The sequence below is a fragment of the Humulus lupulus genome, chromosome 8 (genome assembly GCF_963169125.1).
Source record: "Humulus lupulus chromosome 8, drHumLupu1.1, whole genome shotgun sequence".
Taxonomy (NCBI): domain Eukaryota; kingdom Viridiplantae; phylum Streptophyta; class Magnoliopsida; order Rosales; family Cannabaceae; genus Humulus; species Humulus lupulus.
Window position 1 is genome coordinate 74109826 of NC_084800.1, and position 22359 is coordinate 74132184.

Genomic DNA, 22359 nt, shown 5'->3' on the forward strand with positions numbered 1-22359 from the left:
GAAATTAAAACTTAAAAGGTGAATAAGAAACACCAGTTTATAGAGAAAAACACAAAAAAATAGTCTCTTTTTATTTTAGCTAAATATAAAATCTGATTTTTTGTTCAAATGATAACCTTCTTTTTTATAAAATATATCAAATAATTATTACACCCACTTTTTTTTTTTTTTTGACAAATTTTATTGCACCCACTTTTGGTCAAACTAAAAAGTATTAAACTTTTTTGAATAAGTCATTTTACTATATTTTTTTTAAACTGAAAGTTATATATTAATAAGACTATTTAGGATTTTTGTCATAAAATTATGACTTATACGTTATTATGCTCTTTGATTTTTTTGGGCTATTAAATTTTTTTTCTGAACTATTCATAGTGTTGTAAAGTTGGACTTCCGTCTAATTCTATCTGATGTGGTTAACAGTATGCTGATGTAGCTCGTTGATTGTTGATGTATTATTGTCACGTTAGTGCTACATGTATAATTTAAAATAAAAACAACCAATTTTCTCAGTAAAAATTAATAAATAAAAAGTAAACTAAAATTAATAAACTAAACAAAAGTTTATATATTAAACAAATGTATAAAACCAAATTTAAAACCATATTATTAATAAAATAACTACATTTAAGATCAAATATATATAAATATTATTTTCTAAATAAACATTAACTAAACCATAGAATATATTTTCTCCTCTGATCCATCTTCTTCTTCTTCTTTCTCAGGCTAGATGGATGGGAGGCGACTTTCTAAAGCTCACCAGATCTACCCAAATGCTCACCGTCAACCTCGCAACCTATTCTCTTTCGCCACCGCGCGAGCTCAAATCTATTTGGGTGTTGTCGGCAAGTTTGTTCATTTCAGATATGGGTTGGGGACATCTGGGCAACAAAGGGTCGTAGATTTGAGATCAGAGATCTCACTAGCATACGTGCAGCTCCGAATGTTGGGGTTGGGGTTAGGGTTAGCAGGCATGAGAGAGAGGAGAATAAAACACAAAAAGATGGCAGACGTCGAGGCTAGGGACAATAAAGGGTTGCTGCTTATTTTTGTCTGTGTTTGAAGGGGGTTGACTCATAGATCTAAAGTTATTGGTGTGTTATTACATTTATGAATTTGATTTTTGGTGTAAAAATGTATTTGTGCTCTTATGTTCTTCATTAAGATTTGATTTGGATTTAAATAAAATTAACCTATGTTAGATTTGGATTGTGTGTGTTTGGATTTGAATGAAATGAATCTGTGGTAGACTTTTTTGTTTTGGGATGTCACGAAAATTGGTTGGGTTTATTCAAATCAAACCTAAATTTAAAAGAAAAATATTAAGACATATGGAAATTTTAAATTAATCTTGGATAAATATTAAAATTGTTTTTAGGTTGATGAAATTTTTAAATTTATTAATTTTTATTAAGAAAATTGGTTGTTTTAATTTTAAATTACACACGTCACACTTATGTGGCACACATCAGTATACTGTTAGCCACATCAGACAGAATTGGATGGAAGTCATACTTTACAACATTGTGAATAGTTCGGGAATTTTTTTTAACTTTCTGAAAAGATCAAGGGGCACAACAATGTATAGGTCATAGTTCGGGGGGCAAAAATTCTAAATAGCCTATTAATAATAATAAAATTTATACAAAATATCAGATTTAAAAAAAATTAATAAAAATTTAAATACAACTAAAATTTAGTTATAATAAAAACAAGAATAAACATGTCTTAATGGAAAATAATTATTCTTGTTTTACTACAATTAATATAAATTAATTAAGTTACTATAATTATATTTGTAAAACTAAAGTAAAATAATAATAACAAAAAAGTATCATATGGCGTATAAAAATATTTAATTCTAATTTAAAAAGAATTAAAATTTTATTAATTATAATAAAATAAGAATACAAATATCTTATTTGAGTATTAATACAATTATCCCTATTTATAAACTTTTGTAGCACATAATCTATTAGAGATATTTTTCCATACAATATCTCTATTAGCGAATAATATATAGTATCATTAGTGATTTGGATTCCACTCACTGCAAACTTTTAGTGATGATAAAACTCATATTTTTTGTAGTTTTGTTTTTCTAGTCACAAACTATTGTGACAAGTGCAATCTTTTTTTAACAAAAAGAAAATCTTTAGGGACTGATTGTAATTAAATATACTTAATTTGCTAAGTCATTGACCAATTATGATTTGTTTATACATATACGGCCATATGATATGATGACTAACTTGTCATTATGTTTTGCTTAGAAATTACCAAGACACCAACTCTCCTCAATCTCTTTTTCCTTGTCCATTTCTATGCTTTAATTGGAGGAAAATTGAAGTCATCAAAATCATGAGAGTTTATTGACATTATATCATTATTGTTACTTTTAGAGACAAAATAAAAGCGATTACCACACTTGTAACAAATTAATATAACATATATATATAAATTTAATAAACTTATACATATAAAAAGAGAGAGAGGGAGAGAAGAAATATCTTTCTTTTTCATATTATTTTTTTGTGCCTTAATTATTTATTAATTCCGAATTGGGAGAGGATAATCGGATTTGCAATTTCACTTTATGACTCTTGGCACGAAAAAGAAGTATCCATTATCTTAATTTGGCTTCTTATTCCTTATTCTATGTTTATAAAATAAAAGTTAGGAACAGATAGTTAATAATTTTTATGAATATTGTTTTAGCAAGTGGCTTGGAGACCCCAAAAAAGTTGATGGGTTATTATTGCTACATTAGATTTTTTTTTACTTAAAGTTAAACACTTTTAATTCTTTAGGCATTGCTTATCTCATTATACCATAATTTTAGATTTTAATATATAGAGTAGGATTTATTTAGTGAGACCGAAGGTTTTTTTTAAAAAAAAAAGAATTTCATTAATTAAGAGGCAACTCAACTATCTAAAGAGTATACAAACAATAATCTTAATTTGCAAAAAATATGCAACTCATCTCATAGCCTAAAATATCTTGAAATCTAATTGTCATTGTGTTGGGCCATTGGAATCCTCTTAGGGAAACAATAACAATGAGTAATGTGACAAAAACGAAAAATCATACTATCCAAAATAGACGAGTTTTTAACTACCACACAAGATGATCTATGTTAACAATAAACATTCAAGAAAAAAATACGACACTGTTAATTTTATAGTGGTTCAGCCCCAATTTATTGGTAATAGCCTAATCCACTTGGAGTTGTGATATATAGATCCTACACTTAAGATCAGATGAACTTGAGTCAATTGAGTTTCTTAAGTGTAAGTAGAAAAATACAGAGTTTCTCTCTCTAAACTCTCTCAGAAAATGCCCCAAGAGTGCCCCAAGTCACAGTCCCAAAATCTCAAATCTAGAGAGTTTTTCTCAGTCTAGAAAGATCAGGATCCCCTAAATGATGCCATGAGCCATTTATTTATAGACTCATGCATCATACATCAGATATCTCCCTTTTACCGGGTCTTTCGTTCTTCCAACAGAATTTGATTAATAAAATATAAATAAATTTAAATGACAATAATATAGCTATTATTCCAGGATATCTGAGAGATTCCCGCGACAATTGATAATGATTCAGGTTGAAGCTGTTACTGAGGACATAAGCAAGCACCTCTCGTCGCCAAAGCACTCCTCTAGCACATCTCTGGTCTAGCATGACACATCTCTGGTCTAGCAAAACACTTTACTGGTTGCCCAAAATACATGACTGGTCGGCCAAAACACATGACTGGTCGGATAACACATTACTGAAGTGACTAGTCGGTCAAAACACATGACTGGTCGGTCAAAACACATGACTGGTCGGCCAAAACGACTGACTGGTCGGCCAAAACACATGACTGGTCGGTCAAAACAACTGACTGGTCGGCCAAACTCCTAACTGGTCAGTCAAAAATATTTACTAGTCGGGCAGAAATTCTATCAGGTCAGCCAAATCACTTTATCACAACTCCGAAGAGCCAATACATTTATTGACTATTAATATACCATTTACTCCGAAGAGAAATTTTATCACTGCCACTTGTCACTTCTGATTGCTACGTTATCGAACTACAATGTTGGGGATAACAGTCTACAACTATCCATTCAGGATGACATTATTCACTAAACTAAAGACATAAAATAAAATAAACAACTAAAACATCAGAATAAAGAATAAAGATAAATGCAACATCCAAACCCCTCAGATTGAAAGAGCAGCCCCATCGCAAATGAACCCCATCACCCCAAACTGAACCTGAAGCTTAACTCCAAGGCAATCCACTAGAGAAATAGGGACTCCACCAGTCCACCCTCACAATCTGACTCCATAGAGACCTTGGATCTCGAAGAGAACAAATTCCATTGAAGCCACCACCCCTTATTCGAGACCAAAAGTCCAGCCCACTCAAGCCATCCCCCACAGGCCCACCCCAAGCTAATTCGAAACCAACCTAGTCCCCCGGAACCCCAGAAATAAGACGAACCATCGAGAAGACAAAAGATATGGGTCGCAAAACTAGGGAAGCTCACTCGAGACACTACTGCTCTGCCCTTCATGACTGGTGCCTGCTCCTTGTATCAAGAAGACAAGACTCCCTTCGGCTAGAGTACTACCGCTGTGCACAAAGACACACCAATGATACTCTAGCTGAGAAGATGGATTCAAAAGAAAGAAACCCCTAGCAGCGCAGTTTGAGGCGTGAAACCAAGTTGGTATATCAAAGACAATAAAGTTCAATTTTGTAATGAAATAAATTTACTCACCTAATGAAAGACATTCTCTACTACACCACTTGCCTCCCACGAAAAGGGAAAAGGAATAAGGAGATTACATGAACTAAAAATAAAAAAATAAAAAAATCACAAGAAATCAAAATTACCATTAAAACAAAGTGAAGATATATATATTTTTTGATGACGGGATATTATGGAATAATTCTAAGATAATATTGCACGAGTATAGTAAATTAATGTGTTGTGCGGTGAATTGATTAAAACACTAATTATAATATTAATAATTAACTTGCATATTTGCTTTTTAAATTGTTTGCAACCTAATTACATTTTTTTCTTTTTTGACAGCACTCATTCAGCTGTGCCAAAAAATTAATAATTATAATTATTTTAATCAATTGTTTTTGTGGGAGCAAGGGTGAATGAGTACAAAGAGATATAAGAAAATAATTATCTTTAGCACTCATTCAGCTTTGCCCAAATAAATAATAATAATAATTTAACAATCAATCAATATAATTTTAGAAAATTATTTTCAAATCAAATTATTTGAAAATATTGAATTTAAAAATAAACTTTAAAATTTTGAAATCTTGAATGGTTGGGTGTTTTTAAATTTAAAATTTTTGAAATAAAAAGAAAACAACAAATTATGTGGTTGATTGGTAGTGAATCCAAATTCAATTTTATGATTTTTAAAACTTAAAAATAACGGGACTCACATGAATATTTGAATGGTTATTTATTTTCAAATTCTCAATCCAAATACTAATTCTAATTTTAAGCTACAAAATAGAAAATATTATTTTCACGTTTTCTCCCAATCCAAATCATTATATCTTAAAATCCTACAAATCTATCACTTTTTTATATTTTCAGATTATCTATCAATCACATATTCAGTTTTTTAAAATTCAAAAACAGTTTATAGATTCTGAATCAATCACATTTTCAAAATTTTGTTTTAAGACTATAAATTCAGATTTTCATTTTAGAAACATATTTTTTAAAAATGCAGTTTTCTAATTGCGAACCAATCAAGCTCTATTGTTTCATCTTTTACTGAAGGATTTTGGCTCAGTTTTCAAAAATAGTTTTTTCTATTTTCTAAAACAAGTATACCAATCAAGTTTTCATTGGGAGTTTTCATTTTTTAAATTCTGAAAATAATAAAACTGTTTTTGAAAATTCTACCTTAGTCAATGATACAACCCCATTTGAAAATGTTAGAACTTAAAATTTAAGGGTTCCTATAGTGGTGATTGAAAAAAAATTACTATAACTACTAAATCATAATCCAATGGCCAGTTTGCTTATTTGAATATATAAAAAAAAATTAATACCATATATAATTAGAAATACAAATATTATATTATACTATAATTATTTCCAAATTATTAGTTATTCATTTATTTTATCTTTAATTTTTGGATAATAAATAAAATATACAGAAAGATACTTTATGTTTATTATTTTGTTTAAATTTTTAAAACTTATATAAAAATATACATTATATAAATTCATATTTATATAAATATTATTAAAAACAAAATTAATTAATTAACAAATAAATACATGGCACTAAAGTTAACACTATAATAAATATTTTTTATATCAACTTCTAATTTTATTTTATTTTTTCATAAATATAATTTTAGTTTAAACTTTCTATAAATATTATAGTTCTTATAGTGATTAATGATTCTAATTTAAAAGTAATATAAAATAATATTATTGTTTTAGAATCAAGTATAATAAAAGATAAATAATTTATATTGAAAATCCAATCCAATCCAATTCCCTCTAAATTAAAATTAAAATTAAAATTTCGACTTATCCACCCTAAAGAATCGTTAAAAAGAAAAAGATAAACTACGCAACTAATTAAGTTTAAAAAAAATTAGCAGATCTAACTGGTAAACGAATTTCATACATTTTTGGAAAAAATGGATTATTATATAATATAATATAATATAAAATAAACTAAGACTCCTAAATTTAAGTTGAAAGAGATTCTGTGCTGTGTGGAGTGATGAGATAGCTAGTTATTTGGCGGTGTTTGGTCATTATGATTTTTACTTATTTGGATCTCATCTCAGAGTCTCTGACTCTCTCTACTCTAATTAGATCCCTCTCTTCTCTTCTCATCTCTTCCATCTCCTTTCGCCGATTCTTTCTCTCTCTACTCTCTAACTGTACCTCTGCTCTAACCTTCCATGGCTTCCATTCTCTCTAGGGTTTCAATTCTATCTGCAACTCTACGACACTCGCCTTCTCCACACGCTAACACCTAAACTAAAAAAACAAACTGTAGGGGAAAACGAAAATGTGCTGTTTGGATTCACGGATTAAACACTAGGTTTCTCTGACTCTGTCGCCTCCTCACGACAACTGGCCTGTACCCTGTTGCCTAATTACTCTTCAACTGTGGTTAGGGTTTGTCACATTTTCGATCGAGTTTTGAAGTGGCTTCAGTACTGTGAAGATGATCAACTGAGATTTTTTTTTGTTCCTTGAAAAAAAAAACGTTTTTGGAGGAATTTGTTATTTATTATTTTTCGGAAAAAGAAGAGAAGATGATATCTTCAGGAATAAACCTGGTGATGACGGTGATAGGATTCGCCGTGAGCATTTTGTTCATCGTCTTCGTTTGTACTAGGCTTATCTGTGCCCGGATTCATCTCAATGCTTCCAGGCGCTCCTTTCCCATTGCTTCCAGATCTGATCTCAGTATTGTAAGCTTCATTTTTTTTTTCTTCTTTCTCTGTTCTTCCCTCTATTTTCTTTGAGTTTCTCATTTATTCTATGTTTATATGATTTTTTGATTGAGGTGTATTTGTCAATTTTCTCTGTGTTTCAGCTTTATTAAGGAAAATTATCATCTGGGTATTTTTCGTTTTCATTAATTTGACATAATTGCTCTGCTTATGTGGTTGTGATTAGTCTATCCATCGCTTTTTCTTGACGAGTTTTTCTTCTCTCAAGTCCTTTCTTTCACATATGACCTTTTTAACTCTAATAAATGGATAACTATGTCAAATTTGCTTTGAGACTTTTCAGTACTGACTTCCATTTTTCACTGTTATTTAGATCTCACAATTCATATCATTAGTGGATTTTCCACCGTCTTGCAAATTTTCTTGGGTGTTTTTATTATTTTTTTAATATTATATATAAAAATAAATTTATGTATCTATGTCTATTGACTTGTGTCCTCCTTTTCTCAAGATATTGACGTATTTCTTTGTGTTTGTTTTCTTAACTATGGTCAAATTTTCTCCCTTAGTACTAGTAGTCAATCCTACGTTTGCTATTGTCATCATAATTGGCTATGAATTTTTTTTCTGTATTTTATTTTTCTATTTGCCTGTAATTCTTTTCTCTCACATCCCAAAACACTTATGGCGAGTCTGCTTTATATCTGCGAACAAGTTTTTCATACTTGCACGATGATTATTCATATGCAATAATCATATGATGAACTGTTATTTCCTTTTATAGCGTCATATATAGTCTTCAACAAGATCTTCCCAGTTGGCCATGTACTGATGCTGTTTTGATTTTTCATTGGTACAGCTGGAACGGGGTTTGCATGGCCTTGAACCTGTAGTGGTAGCCAGCTTTCCCACAAAGAAGTTCAGTGACGCATTTTTCTCATCTTCAGAAGACGCTCAGTATGTCTCTTTCATTTTTTCCGATTTGTGCAAGCCACTTTTCTTTCTCTCCAATTTCTGTGTAGATAATTGTAACGCTGTTAAGATGATTGGTAATGCGCTAGGATTTTTTGCATGGTTTATGAGAATAAGTAAAATTTACTAGTCTTTGCATCGTAGGCATGAATTACATATCAGAGGAATAGATTCTCCCTACAGGTCCCTTATCATTGGAAATGTCTTGGAATGTTTAATTGTTAGATATTAGGGTGTTTCCAGAGTAGTGAATCTTGATTCGAATAGATTACAATTTACAATTGTCTGTTATTTTCTTAAAACTAAAGTATGAAGAAACTGAAAGAGGGAAAGGCAACATGAGACAGAGATGGATGCTCCCATCATGTATGGTGAGCACTGAGCATATTGGAGTCTTAAATATCAATAGATCCCGTTTGAGAACTTCAATGCTTAAAAAAATTAATAAAAAATCAAGCCAGGTTAAAAATTGTTTGGGTCCCAAGACAGTTGTCCCGGCTCTGATTGCTACAATAGATTATGACATCAATTATGGAGTTGTATTATCAATGTATCAACAGTATGTTTTCATAATTGAAGCCTTTTAATATTTATACCTGAAAAGATTGACGTAGGATGGCATCAATTATGCAGTTGCTATACTGTACTGCTGTGCACCAACAGTGTATCATATAATTAAACTTTAAAAATACCTGGAAGAATTACTTTTTTGCAAACTTATCCGACTTTGTCACGTCAAAGTTCTTATTCCCTTGCTTATTGTAATTTCAAGGTAATCTAGTGCAATAACATTTTATAAGAAGTGTGTACTGTGGTCAACCAGAATTAGTACAGAAGGTTATCTTAATTTATGTGAAAACTTTCACAAATTATACTGTCACCGTGAGCTACTATGCCTAAGTGTATTTTTCTTAATTTTTCGTTTTCTGAGCTAAAAATTTATTAAATTATATTATTAGAGAGTAACAGTTTTTGTTGAGTAAGGCATATTAATTGATCTGCAATTTAGTGATTGAAGCAGTTCTATTCTAAAATCTTTTAGCATCCTCACACTTCCTCAATTTCTGGTTTCCCGTATTATGTGTGCACCCACACTCATGACTGTTTCATACTCGATATTTCTTTTAACATGATGATTTTCGTCACTGTCATTAGACTATTGTGAACTTTGTTGTCCTTGTTTATGGTTAAGTTTTTTTGGATATTCCAATGTATTTCTTGAGTGGCATTTGTTTGTAGGTACTTAGAATTGTGCTAATCATGCTATGTGGAAACTAGGAATTTTCTTTGCTTGGTGTTTCTTCCTAGAAACTTCTGTGTTGCAATTAATTTGGAAACCTTTAGGTATGTGTGGTGTGTTGCTATTAGGACTATGAAACTTATAACCTCTAATGCTGAACATGTACTATTTACATCCAAACAGTAACCACCATCCCCCCAAAAAGAAGTTTTTTCCATCATGGGCTTGACCTTTTACTAAATCAATCTGTTTTTCTCAAGAAAGACAGCTATGCATAGTATTCCTTTGTTCATATAATAATTTTTAACTTGTTAATGAGGTTGGAACTAATATGTTGTTCCAGCATCTAGGCATGAAATATGCAAGTCATAGTGTCTAGTAAGGCATCTGATGGTCTGTCTGTTATTCACTGTTTCTACATGTAGCTCTATAATTTATGCAATGGTAAAATGGTTTTTCTGACTGAGAATAATAGTGTCTAGTATTTAACATGTTGCTCAGTTAAATCGACTCTTCAAGCTTAACCTTTTAATACTTATTGATAATTTGGTAGAGAAAATTGTCTAGAAGATTTCAGTACTTTTTTTGACTGAGCTATGCTGCTTGGGTTCTACTTTATGAAATGGTCTGCAATGACTTGCATCCAAGTGATGATTTTTTTTTCTCTTTTTCTTGGTCCTGTAAAACATCTGTCTTCCTTTTCCCGTCCCCTCTCTATGTTTTCATAAGAAAAACGAAGAAATGAGAACCGTTAAAGCAAATTTCTTTTCGGAGATAAAAAGATCTTTGGATTTCCTGCTAAACAGCTGTGATCTTTTTCATGTGGCAGGTGCACTGCTTGTCTCGAGGAATACCGTGATGAAGATGTATTACGGATCCTCCCCTACTGCGGACACTCCTTCCATGTAACCTGCATAGACATATGGCTGCAGCAGCATTCGACATGCCCTATTTGTCGAACATCGCTGCGTGAGTGTCCCGATAAAAAACGATTGATGCAGCCCTTGTTCAGCTCAGCTATCCGATCTCGGCAAGGGACAGAATCCATTGATTCACATTCTTGCCAGTATATCTTGACTAATAATGGACCAAGAAGTCATGAAAACCGGGGGATGAACTCCAATGAACAAGATCAATTAACAACCAAGGGCATCCCGGCAGAAACTGGGGAAAATGCCCCCTCCATCGGCGAGGGCGATTTGAACCCTAAAGACATGGCTAGCAAGCATGTAGAAAGCCCATCCAATCCGTGAATGTGATGATTTTGGTTTCCAGTGGGTGGAGTATAAAAAATGGACATTGTCCATAAAAGTTTGGAAGTGATTTCCATTATAGGTGTTACACTGGAAGCCTATTGTTTCTCAGTGCTCACTGTATATATAGCAAAAGGGAACTTTTATCTTTTTTTTTTTTGGCGAAATGTTTCTTCTTTCCAATTGACGGTTGGGCTGTTTTGCTAGATGATTGAAACAAGTTAGAGTTGGCGACCGATGGATTTGGGGGAAAATATTAAAAAAGAAAAGAGCAATAAAAACCAGAGCCTTCCTTGGGAAAATCAACGTTGCTTTCCAGAAGATAAAACGTCATACTTAATTCTCTTTCGTTTATCAGCGAAACCAAGAAGTATCACTACCATTGAAACGTTAATAGTCGCTAGAAGTTTTTTTTTTTTTTTTTCATAACACAGCCTTTTTAATTTTCTGAAGTAATTATATGAAATGACGAGCAATTATGTTGATGATGTTTTGACATATTTTTCGTTTCATAATTATTATGGGAGCTTGGGTACTTTTCCCCCTGCTTACCTACCGTATAAAGTTTTTTATCGGTCTAATTTACTATTTGAATTCTGATTTTGGCAAAATTGAAGGAATGCTTGGTATAATTATAATATACAAAAAAAAAAAAAAAAATTGGATTATAATTTATCCAAATGCCGAAAATAGAAAATGATTTTATAATAATGGCAAAAGTGACGCCCTTACTTAAGAAATTTTTTAATTATTATTATTTGTATGAATTGAGTTAAGGTTTTCATGTTTTTTGTTTTTTATTTGTTGGAAAAATTATGCATAGTACGATAAATTAAAAAAAAAAAAAATATATAGAATTTTACAAAAATTAAAAAAATATGGATAATAATTTGTTATAGAATTGTAATATATGGTTATAAATTTATAAATTTAGTTAAAAAATGTATTATTACATATTTGTAAATTTTGTTTAATTTTTTTTTTGTATTTACAATAATTACCCTTCATAGTTTTGTAATTTTTTTTTTCAAATTTCTTAATTTAGTATTTTTATTTTATAAAATTTTAAGTATCTTGGTAAATTTCCTATATTTATTTATTTATATATATAATTAGGAATTTCTGCAACAGAGAGTGAGAGATATAGATAGATGAAGAGAGAGAGATAATAAGAGGTAGAGATAGAGAGAGGTGGAGAGAGAGTGGAAATGGTAAGGGTTTATTTCTATTTTTTTTTATAATATATGGAGTACTTGAAAACGCTCCATAGAGAAAATTTGGTGTCAGTGGAGGATCCAAGAGGCATAGCTAGTGTGTTTGAAAGATACTTTGGCTCCCTATTTTCGGCGGACCAGACTCATTGAATCGTGTTCTGAATTTAGTGCCAAACCATGTTACTATGAGTATGAACATGCAAATAATGAGAGATTTTTCAGAGGGTGATGTTCACACATCCCTTTTTCAGATGAACCCAAAGAAAAGCCCAGTGAAAGACGGTATGAGGGCTGGATTTTATCAAAAGTTTTAGGACGTTATGGGTGGTGATGTATTCAGAACGTGTCTCGATTTCCTCAAGAGGTCAGGTACTATCGATTGTCTCAATGGAACTATTATTACTTTGATTCCTAAAGTTAAGGTTCCAACTCGGACTACGAAATTTCAGCCTATTAGTTTGTACAATGTGCTCTATAAGATTATTGCCAAAATGTTAACTAATAGATTGAGAGAGGTGCTTGGTAATGTTGTCTCAGAGGAGCAAAGTGCCTTTATACCTAGAACGTTGATCACTGATAATACTATGATAGGCTTTGAGTGCCTCAATGTAATCAAACGACATAAGAAAGGTAAAGTGGGCTATTTAGTTTTTAAGGCTGACACGGCAAAGGCCTATGAATGGGTGGATTGGTGTTTCCTTTGGGGAATGCTTGACCGATTGGGGATCAACTTGGAATGGATCTCATTGATAAGGAAATGTGTTACTTTCGTAAGGTACTCTATGAATGTCAATGGAGAGATGATTGGGGATATTAAGCCTACCCGTGGCTTGCGGCAGGGGGATCTCTTACCCTCTTTATTATTCCTTCTTTGTGTGGAAAGCCTCTCTTCGCTCATTAAACATGAACCCAGTAATGGAAATATATCGGGGTTGAAGTGTGGAAGAGACTATTAGAGATCAAGCTTCTGTTACAGCTGTTACTTAACAGCTCATTTACTCTCTTTGAAGTTTAGTTAAATAACCAATTTGGTTCTTGTAATAACTCATTCAGTTACTCTGTTTTGTGTCATAATCTTGATTGTAACTGTTTTGTAACAGCTTAGCTATCTCATCTTCATCAATATATATAGCTAAATAGTCTCAACATTAATGGTTGAGCTATTCATTTTTCTCTTCTTTCATATGTGTATTTCTTTCGTTCAGTAAAGTCTTATATGGTATCAGCGCTTCACTGCCATGGCAGCCAATGACCACTCCCGTTCGTGTTCTCCCTCCACTGGTATCCAACCTCCCGTAGCTCTAGTTGCTCCGCCTGCAGCTCCGATTCCGGCAGTCGATCCTGTTGGCCTTCCCAAAAATCATCTCCTTCCGCTCCAACTTCGACTAGATCGATCCAATTACTCTTACTGGTGAGCCTTGGTTCTTGCTGCGGTACGTGCTTATAACCTTGATGGTTACATTCTTGGAACTCTTCCACCCCCTCCGACTAATCTTGGAGGTAATGAAGTCAATCCTGCTCATCTTCAGTGGCTTCGATTTGATCAATTCCTCATGCATTGGCTCATGAATTCTGTTACGGAAGCCATGCTTGGTCATATCATCAATTGTCGCACCTCCGCAGAAATTTGGTCGGTTCTTGCTTGAATATTTGTTACAAAGTCCAAAGCTCGGGTTCTTCAAGTAAAAGGTTTACTTCAATCCACCAAGAAAGGCTCATCCTCCATTGATGACTACATCTTGAAGATGAAAGGATATTCTGATGCTCTCTCTGCAGCTGGTGAACCAATTTCCGATGATAGCCTTTGTCTTTATATCCTTGGTGGACTTGGATCGGAGTATGAAGCCACTATTGTCAATCTGACTAATCACACTGAGCCTTTGAACGTTCAAGATCTCCATTTCAGCCTGCACAATCAAGAAATGAGACTTCAACAACAAACTAGTGCCAATTTTGATATGGTGCAAGCTAATCTTGCCAGTTTTTCCTTTCGTGGTAACAACAAGTCAGCTTATAGAGGTGGCCGAACCTCTGGTCGGAGTAATCGTTGTTCGTTTTACAATCGTCCTGGTCGTGGAAACATGCCAGTATGTCAACTTTGTGGACGCTTTGGTCACACTGCCTAGAAGTGCTATCACAAATTCGATATTCATTTCAGTGGTCCTCCATCATCAACTGATTCTTTGTCCAGCTCTGCAACTGAAAGTGCTCATGCCTATGTGACTGAATCTCATATTCCTGATGATACTTCTAGATCATGGTACTTGGATACGGGTGCTACGAATCACATCACCACAGATATTCAGAATTTGTCCTCCAAAGTTGATTACAAAGGCAAATCCAAAGTCATAGTTGGTAATGGTACTTCTATGCCCATCTTACATATAGGTTCTAATTCTTTTACTGCATCACATTTATCAAAAGCTTTAGAATTACGTGACATCTTACATGTTCCTAATGCCACTAAAAATTTACTCAGCATTTCTCAATTTACCAAAGATAACAACATTGTTCTTGAATTTGATTCCGTTTGTTGTCTTATCAAGGACAAGAAAACGAGCCGAGTACTTCTTCGGGGCACTCTCACTGATGGCCTATACAAACTCCACATTAGACCACCAACATCACCAGATTCTTCAATCAAAGCTCACCAGCAACCATCAAAAATCATTTCTTCTGCTCATGCTTTTAATTGTACCACTTCAAGCAATCCTGTTTTTGACAAGTCCCAAGTTGCTAAAATCTGGCACTGCCGCCTTGGTCATCCCTCCCAAACAATCTTACAAAAAGTTCTTTCCATTGTAAAGCCAAATGCAAAATATAGCAATGTTGAATTCTGTGAAGCTTGTCAAATTGGCAAACTTCATCAGTTTAGTTTTAAACCTTCTTTGAATAAAACTTCAGCACCTTTTGAATTGATATATTCAGATGTATGGGGTCCTTCATTCTATCACTCAATAGATGGTTATCGATTTTATGTTAGCTTTGTCGATGACTATACAAAGTATACTTGGATATTTCCCATGCAAACCAAATCTGAGGTTCCATCCATTTTCAAAATATTTAATGCCTATGTTGAACGTATGTTTCAAAAACAAATCAAAAGTATTCAAACAGACTTAGGAGCTGAATATAAACCTCTCTATAATCTATTTGCTGAACTTGGCATAATAAGACGTCATTCGTGTCCACACACTCACCAACAACAAGGTAGAGTGGAACGAAAACATTGTCATGTAGTTGATATAGGTCTTACACTTCTTGCACAAGCTGATATGCCCCTTAAATTCTGGTGGGAGGCATTTGTCTCAGCCACCTTTCTCATTAACAGACTCCCTACTCCTACACTTAAACTACTCTCTCCTTATCATAAACTTTTCAATCAAATCCCAGATTATAATCTACTAAAAACATTTGGTTGTTCATGTTTTCCTCTCTTAAGGCCTTATCAACATCACAAAGTCTCTTTCAGATCTTCCAAATGCATATTCCTTGGATATAGCATTCATCACAAAGGTTATAGGTGCATGCATCCTTCTGGCCGTATATATATAGCTCGGAGTGTCACCTTCAATGAAACAGAGTTCCCTCACTCAACTCTATTCTTGGACAACTCAACCTCTTCCTCTACTTCCACTCGTATAATCAACACTGCCGATTATCAAGTACCTCCTTCATTACCTCCCACTTCATTCACATCTGTCCCCACAGTATCGTCATCCCCAAGTCTAGGTTCCATGTCTTCTTCTTCCCATACTTCTTCCTCACAACTCAGTGCTCCCTCTTCCTCTCATATACCTGCTCCAAGTGAGTCTCTTGCATTCATTCCCATATCTGATATTCCAATAAGCCTACCTATTCCACCTACACCTCAAAACAATCATCCCATGGTCACACGATCAAAAGTTGGCATATTCAAACCTAAAGCATTTTTAACTACTGCATTAACTGAATTAGATCCTGTTTCATTTAAAAGTGCTATTACTAACCCCTGTTGGAAGCAAGCAATGCAGCAAGAGTTTCAGGCATTACAACAGAATAAAACTTGGACGTTGGTTCCATTCACACAAGACCTGCCTCTTGTCAGCAATAGATGTATTTTCAGAGTTAAATACAATGCCGATGGAAGTGTAGATCGATATAAGGCACGTCTTGTTGCTCGGGGTTTCCAACAAATTGCTGGATTGGATTATTTTGAAACTTACAGTCCTGTGATTAAGCCTTGCACTATTAGAATAATTTTTACTCTTGTTGTTATGTTTGGATGGGATGTTCAACAGATCGATATCAATAATGCTTTCTTAAATGGAGATTTACAAGAGACTGTATATATGCACCAGCCGCAGGGATTTGAGGATACTCGGTTTCCTAACCATGTTTGCAAACTAAATAAGGAAATCTATGGCCTTAAGCAAGCACCTCGAGCTTGGTTCGATAAACTCAAGAGTTCATTGTTGAGGTATGGCTTCACCAATTCCAAATCAGATACAAGTTTATTTTTCACTAAAAAGCAAGGCAAGTTAATCATGATATTAGTCTACGTGGATGATATTTTAGTCACTGGAGAAGATCATGCTAGCATTCACAAAGTCATCACTGATTTGCATTTGGAATTTTCCTTAAAGACTCTTGGTTCTGTAAATTACTTTCTTGGTTTTGAAGTGTTTCGCAACTCCACGGGGCTGTATTTAAATCAAAGAAAGTATATCCATGATCTTTTGCATAAGACTAATATGGCTGATGCTAAACCCCAATTAACACCTATGTGTCCTAGCACGAAACTCTCTTCACTTTCAGGAATACCGCTGGAGGATCCTAAGATTTACAGGAGCATCATTGGGGCATTGCAGTATCTAACCATGACAAGGCCAGACATAGCTTTTGCTGTCAACAGACTTAGTCAATTCCTGAAGGCTCCTACAACTCAACATTGGACAACTTGTAAGAGGGTTCTTCGATACCTTGTTGGCACACCGAACCTTGGCCTTTGCTTCACTCCAGCTTCCCATCTCACTATTGAAGCATTTACAGATGCAGATTGGGTAGGGTGCATCGATGACCGTAAGTCCACTTCTGGCTATTGTGTTTTCTTTGGTGGCAATATCATTAGTTGGTCTTCCAAAAAGCAGAATGTAGTTGCTAGATCCAATACTGAATCCGAATACAGGTCATTGGCGTTAGCTACTGCAGAGATCATCTGGATTCAATCTCTCCTCACGGAACTTGATATACACCTTCTACAATGTCCAATTCTGTGGTGTGATAATATGGGAGCTGGTTCTCTTGCCTCTAATCCAGTCTTTCATGCCCGAACAAAACACATCGAAATAGACATTCATTTTGTTCGTGACCGTGTCCTGTCCAAACAACTTGATGTTCGCTACGTGGAGTCTTCTCATCAGATAGCTGATATTCTTACTAAACCACTTCCTATATCTCAGTTTGTTGACCTTAGTAGCAAGTTGCCACTTCAGAACCCACTGTGCAACTTGAGGGGGGATATTAGAGATCAAGCTTCTGTTACATCTGCTACTTAACAGCTCATTTACTCTCTTTGAAGTTTAGTTAAATAACCAATTCGGTTCTTGTAATAACTCATGCAGTTACTCTGTTTTGTGTCATAATCTTGGTTGTAACTGTTTTGTAACAGCTTAGCTATCTCATCTTCATCAATATATATAGCTAAATAGTCTCAACATTAATGGTTGAGCTATTCATTTTTCTCTTCTTTCATATGTGTTTTTCATTCATTCAGTAAAGTCTTATAGAGACAACCCCATTATATCTTACCTGTTTTTCACTGACGATAGCTTCTTTTTCTTTGAAGCTACCAAGGAAAATTGTGAACACTTCAAGGATATTCTAGCTGTATATGAGGGTGCATCTAGTTAACTAAAGAATCTAAATAAACCAGCAGTATGTTTCTCGTCTCAACTGAATGACCAAGTCTGTTACAACCTTGCTACTATTCTTGGAGTCCCTTTGGTCCCTTTCCATGAGAAATATTTGGAGTTACCTTGCTTTGCAGGGAGAAGTAGAAGTGTTATGTTTTAATCTATTAAGGACAAAGTGTGGAGTAAACTCTTTGGTTGGAAGTCCAAACTCTTTTCTGTAGACGGTAGAGAAGTGCTCCTTAAATCAGTTATTCAAGCCATTCTGACTTATGCTATGAATTTATTTAAGCTCATGACTTCTTTGATTCATGAACTTCATAGACTATGTGCTAGATTTTGGCGGGGTGGAGATGCAAAAGACAAGAAAATGCATTGGTGCTCTTGGCTTAGACTTTTTTGGCATAAATTAGATGACAGTCTTGGGTTATGGAATTTATCCCTTTTCAATCAAGCCCTTCTTGCTAAACAAGTGGCTTGGATTTATAGTACCCCTCATTCCCTTGGTTCCCTTGCAATTAAGGTAATGAAATGATTTTATTTTCCAAAATCGTAGTTCGTTGAGGTGAAAGTGACACGGAGGGCCTCATACTTATGGCGAAGTATTTTATAGGGGCACGAGTTATTTGTGGCAGGCACTAGATGGGTCGTCAATGATAGGAATACAATTTGCATTTCTTCGGATCACTGGATTCCGAAGAAGGAAGTGGGAAGTTCTTTTGGTCTTTAAACATCACTCCAAAGGTCAAAATCTTTGCTTGGAAAGCCTCTTCTCAATTCTCTCAACTAATGCAAATTTGGCAGCCCGTGGTAAGTAAAGTTGCTACAGAGACCCCATTCCATGCACTATGGGGCTTTTCTAAGTTGAAAAGCATTAAAAGGGGCTGGCCTGAGTCAGATATTGGTAAGAACTCAAAATGTGTTGATCTTTATGAGTTTCTATTAGAATATTGTGAGGCTCTTAAACGCGAGGAGGTGGAAAAATTGATTGTTGTGCTTTGGTGAATATGGTTTCCACGTAACAAGTTGTTGGTATTAAAAAAACAAATCAAAGATAAATAGCGGAGAATATGCTATTTTTAATAATTATTAATACAAAACAAGATCATACACATATATATACTAGATATAAGTAGCGTATAATACATATTTACTTAGTTTTATTTATAGAATTTATTAATAATTTTTAGTAAATTTATATCATTGTTATATAAATTTTAAATAAATAAATAGTATATAAAAGAATGATATAAACATATTTAAAGAAAAATTAAACCAAAACACTCTTTATAATTTTTTGAAAATATATATAATATGATAACTTTTTTTAACATAAATAATAATTTTTTAATAAAAATTAATATTATGTATTATTATTATAATGATATTTTTTAATAGTTAAAGTTATATTAATATAAGTATTAAATATATAATCTTGTATTACGTATTATTATAATATTTATAGTATTTAAATTCATATTAATATAATTATTAAATATTTAGTCTTGTATTATATATTATTATAATAATAATATTTTATAACATTTTAATTTGAATTTATATTTATCTTGGATTATTCTTGGATTGGGGTTACCCCGTGTGCATCTGCCTTTGTCTTGGAAGATTTTCCTTTTCCTCCCAACAACCACCAAACCAAAATACAAGAACTAGAACAACATCAAAACGACATCAATAAATAAATAATGAATAACGTACAAAAACCTATTCAAAGGTTCCATTTTTGGTGAAATGAAGGACTACTATGGAACCTTGGAGCCTATGGTTGAAAGGCACCGTTACTGCCAAAATTTATCAGAACCTAAGCGAGCAACACAGTTCATCTTGGCAAAAATCCATGATTGGATATTGCAATCTCAAAAGCTTGCATTCTTTCACCATAGGCCAAACCATTGCGATCATAAGATGATATTTCATTTACGTTGAGATCATTACAAGTCTTGATCAGCTCCTCACCAACGTGTTTAGCTGCATCCTATAACACATCAAGGCAGAAATGTTGCAAGCAAAACAGATGAGTTTCTTTATGTCTGCCTTTCAAGAACAATTGATAATGAATGTCTTTAGTCCCGAAGAGGGTAAATAATACTTACAATGGTGCTAAAATGAGGATTCTGACGAATCGATTTCTGCAGAGTGCTACCATAAAACAGACACTTCTTATTTTGATCATCTACCAGCACAGCATACAACTGCTTGTTTGAACAAAATACAGAAAGTCTCGGTTTTGTGGGCGTGCCATTAAACTGGAGAAAAGTTACAGAAATATAGTTTTAGTAGATTAACAAACAATTATAAGAGATGACATTCATTCCAAAAGCTTAATCTATACTGAAATTATTTCTTTGTAACTGGAAGGTGTAAACAAAACTGTTACACAAAAAAGAGCCAAAAGAAACATATAGAAGGGGCAAAAAATATGATAATCAGAAAGATGAAACTTTTGTCACCAACCGTGTAGGACTTCTCATCATACTTAAATTTATCAATCCAGTATTCTCTAATTGCTGGCAGAACATAAATGAGGATAAGAATGGAAACCAATTTCATCAAACTCTACTTTCCATTCCTGTATAATAAAATAGACAATCACTGAATATCAAAATAGTTTTAACACTTTAGAAGAAAATTTACCTTCGTTTGCATTCTTCGATTCCGAATTTTCGGGCTTTCCTTTCTGGTATTTGCCCTGGCACTAATCACCAATGACTTCAAAGTTAAATCTGTAGCAGATGTAACTAATTATAGTCAGCTAATTTTGCATGGTTAAGGATAAATAGGTACATAATAACTAATATTAAGCCCTCACTTAAACGTCTTAGAGAATTTATTTTCATTATTTGTGAGAGTAATGCAAGAGCATGCAGTGTCACATACAAGTTAACCTGAAACACATCTATATATGAAAACTGTGAAATAAAAGTAACTTACTTCTACTGTGCATAATTTTAGATGGTGCTGCGAAGATTCCACAAAGATTGGGTCTTCTAAGCTGCAATGTGGAAACATTTACAAGATCCATGCCGTGTTCTTTTACAAATCTCTAATTACCCAGAAACAATTTATTGCTTTAAAACCTTCACCTGCAAGTTCACCATCGTGCTCAGAATAAAAACAAGTACCGTAAAATTGGATGACAAAAAAAAAGCGATGCATTGAGGAATTTCATCGAACAGTGCATGTTCATGGGAAGTTTCAGCTGATGATTGTCCATTTGGTATGAAACAATGGAAAGCAATTTAACTTGGTTTAGATTCTAGTAAGAATCACCGCAAAAGAATAATCACATGTCTTCCTAAAATACTGCTTCAAAGATCACAAAATCAAAAACCTCCTTAAAAAAGAATCACGACAATTTAAGAAAGTAAACCTATACAAGAATTTCATTAATATATACATTATATATATAAATACCTGCTGAAAAATGAGAAGCTGTGTAGGACAGTTTTGAGAGAGGTCAGAGGCAGAATCGAAGCTAGTCATGAAGCGACGACGAAAGGAGAGGACGGAGGGAAAGCGTGGCGCGGTGGTGTTGTGACGCAGTGGCGCGGTGGTGTTGTGACGCAGTGGTGCGGTGAGGGTGTCGACGCGTACGACTGCTGGGTTGTGAGAGTGAGAGTGAGAGTGAGAGAGATGAGAAATTAGAGATTGACGAGACTAAATCGCTGCCGCCTGACGAGGGTAGTAAGAAAGACGGTAAATATATCATTTACATATTAAATTTAAAAAATGACCTCTAAAATAGATAGTATTTTCAAAATATTACCCTTTTATAACTTAGATTATTTTTGCCGCAAATATACCGAATATTTTCAAAATCTTACACTTTTACTCCCAAACTTTTTTATTGCAATAAATATACTTAATAAAATATTTTATTTTTATACTTATTTTCTAAAATTATTTTGAGAAATAATAAGAAAGTGAATGAAAAATATAAGATTTAAGTTATTTTTAAAAATTTAAATTATTTTCATTTATTAAATAATAAAATAAAAAAATAATTAAAATTAAATTTATATTTTTTCTTTACTTTTTTTAAAAAAAACTTATGTTTTAAATAAATGAAAATATATAAGTTTTTTAATTATTTTTATTAATTTTAATACAACATTTATTAATGTTCAATTTAAAATAGTTATTGTAGAACCTCTAAAAGAGTGTAATTACTTAGTGCAGTCCTTGATGTTTGGAGCCTCACGAATGTTCTCAATAATTGAACCCCAGTCATTAAAATGAGAAGCATTGCTATTGGTAGCATTAATAACGGAGGAACAATCAAAAGTGACCAACAGAGAGTGCAGA

General features: G+C 33.3%; 2 protein-coding genes across 2 annotated transcripts; one reads left to right on the forward strand and one right to left on the reverse strand.

Moving 5' to 3' along the window:
- Positions 1-6776: 6776 nt before the first annotated feature.
- On the forward strand, positions 6777-11274 carry LOC133797810 (putative RING-H2 finger protein ATL71). Its single transcript, XM_062235872.1, has 3 exons — positions 6777-7484; positions 8326-8423; positions 10508-11274. The coding sequence occupies exons 1-3, from the start codon at positions 7326-7328 to the stop codon at positions 10929-10931; spliced, it is 681 nt and encodes a 226-aa protein (XP_062091856.1). The 5' UTR covers positions 6777-7325; the 3' UTR covers positions 10932-11274.
- An 8352-nt stretch (positions 11275-19626) lies between these two features.
- LOC133793886 (uncharacterized) lies at positions 19627-21723 on the reverse strand. The gene is made up of 5 exons (XM_062231131.1): positions 21469-21723; positions 20986-21137; positions 20689-20777; positions 20148-20300; positions 19627-20029 (listed from the first exon to the last, which is right to left on the reverse strand). The coding sequence occupies exons 2-5, from the start codon at positions 21074-21076 to the stop codon at positions 19874-19876; spliced, it is 489 nt and encodes a 162-aa protein (XP_062087115.1). The 5' UTR covers positions 21077-21137; positions 21469-21723; the 3' UTR covers positions 19627-19873.
- Positions 21724-22359: the final 636 nt, after the last annotated feature.

Coding starts and splice junctions, on each gene's coding strand:
- LOC133797810 (XM_062235872.1), top strand. CDS start 7,326: ATGATATCTTCAGGAATAAACCTGGTGATGACGGTGATAGGATTCGCC. Junction 7,485..8,325: donor CCAGATCTGATCTCAGTATT/GTAAGCTTCATT, acceptor TCATTGGTACAG/CTGGAACGGGGTTTGCATGG. Junction 8,424..10,507: donor TCATCTTCAGAAGACGCTCA/GTATGTCTCTTT, acceptor TTCATGTGGCAG/GTGCACTGCTTGTCTCGAGG.
- LOC133793886 (XM_062231131.1), bottom strand. CDS start 21,076: ATGGATCTTGTAAATGTTTCCACATTGCAGCTTAGAAGACCCAATCTT. Junction 20,301..20,688: donor ATCGAAGAATGCAAACGAAG/GTAAATTTTCTT, acceptor ACTTTTCTCCAG/TTTAATGGCACGCCCACAAA. Junction 20,030..20,147: donor ATCCTCATTTTAGCACCATT/GTAAGTATTATT, acceptor GATGTGTTATAG/GATGCAGCTAAACACGTTGG.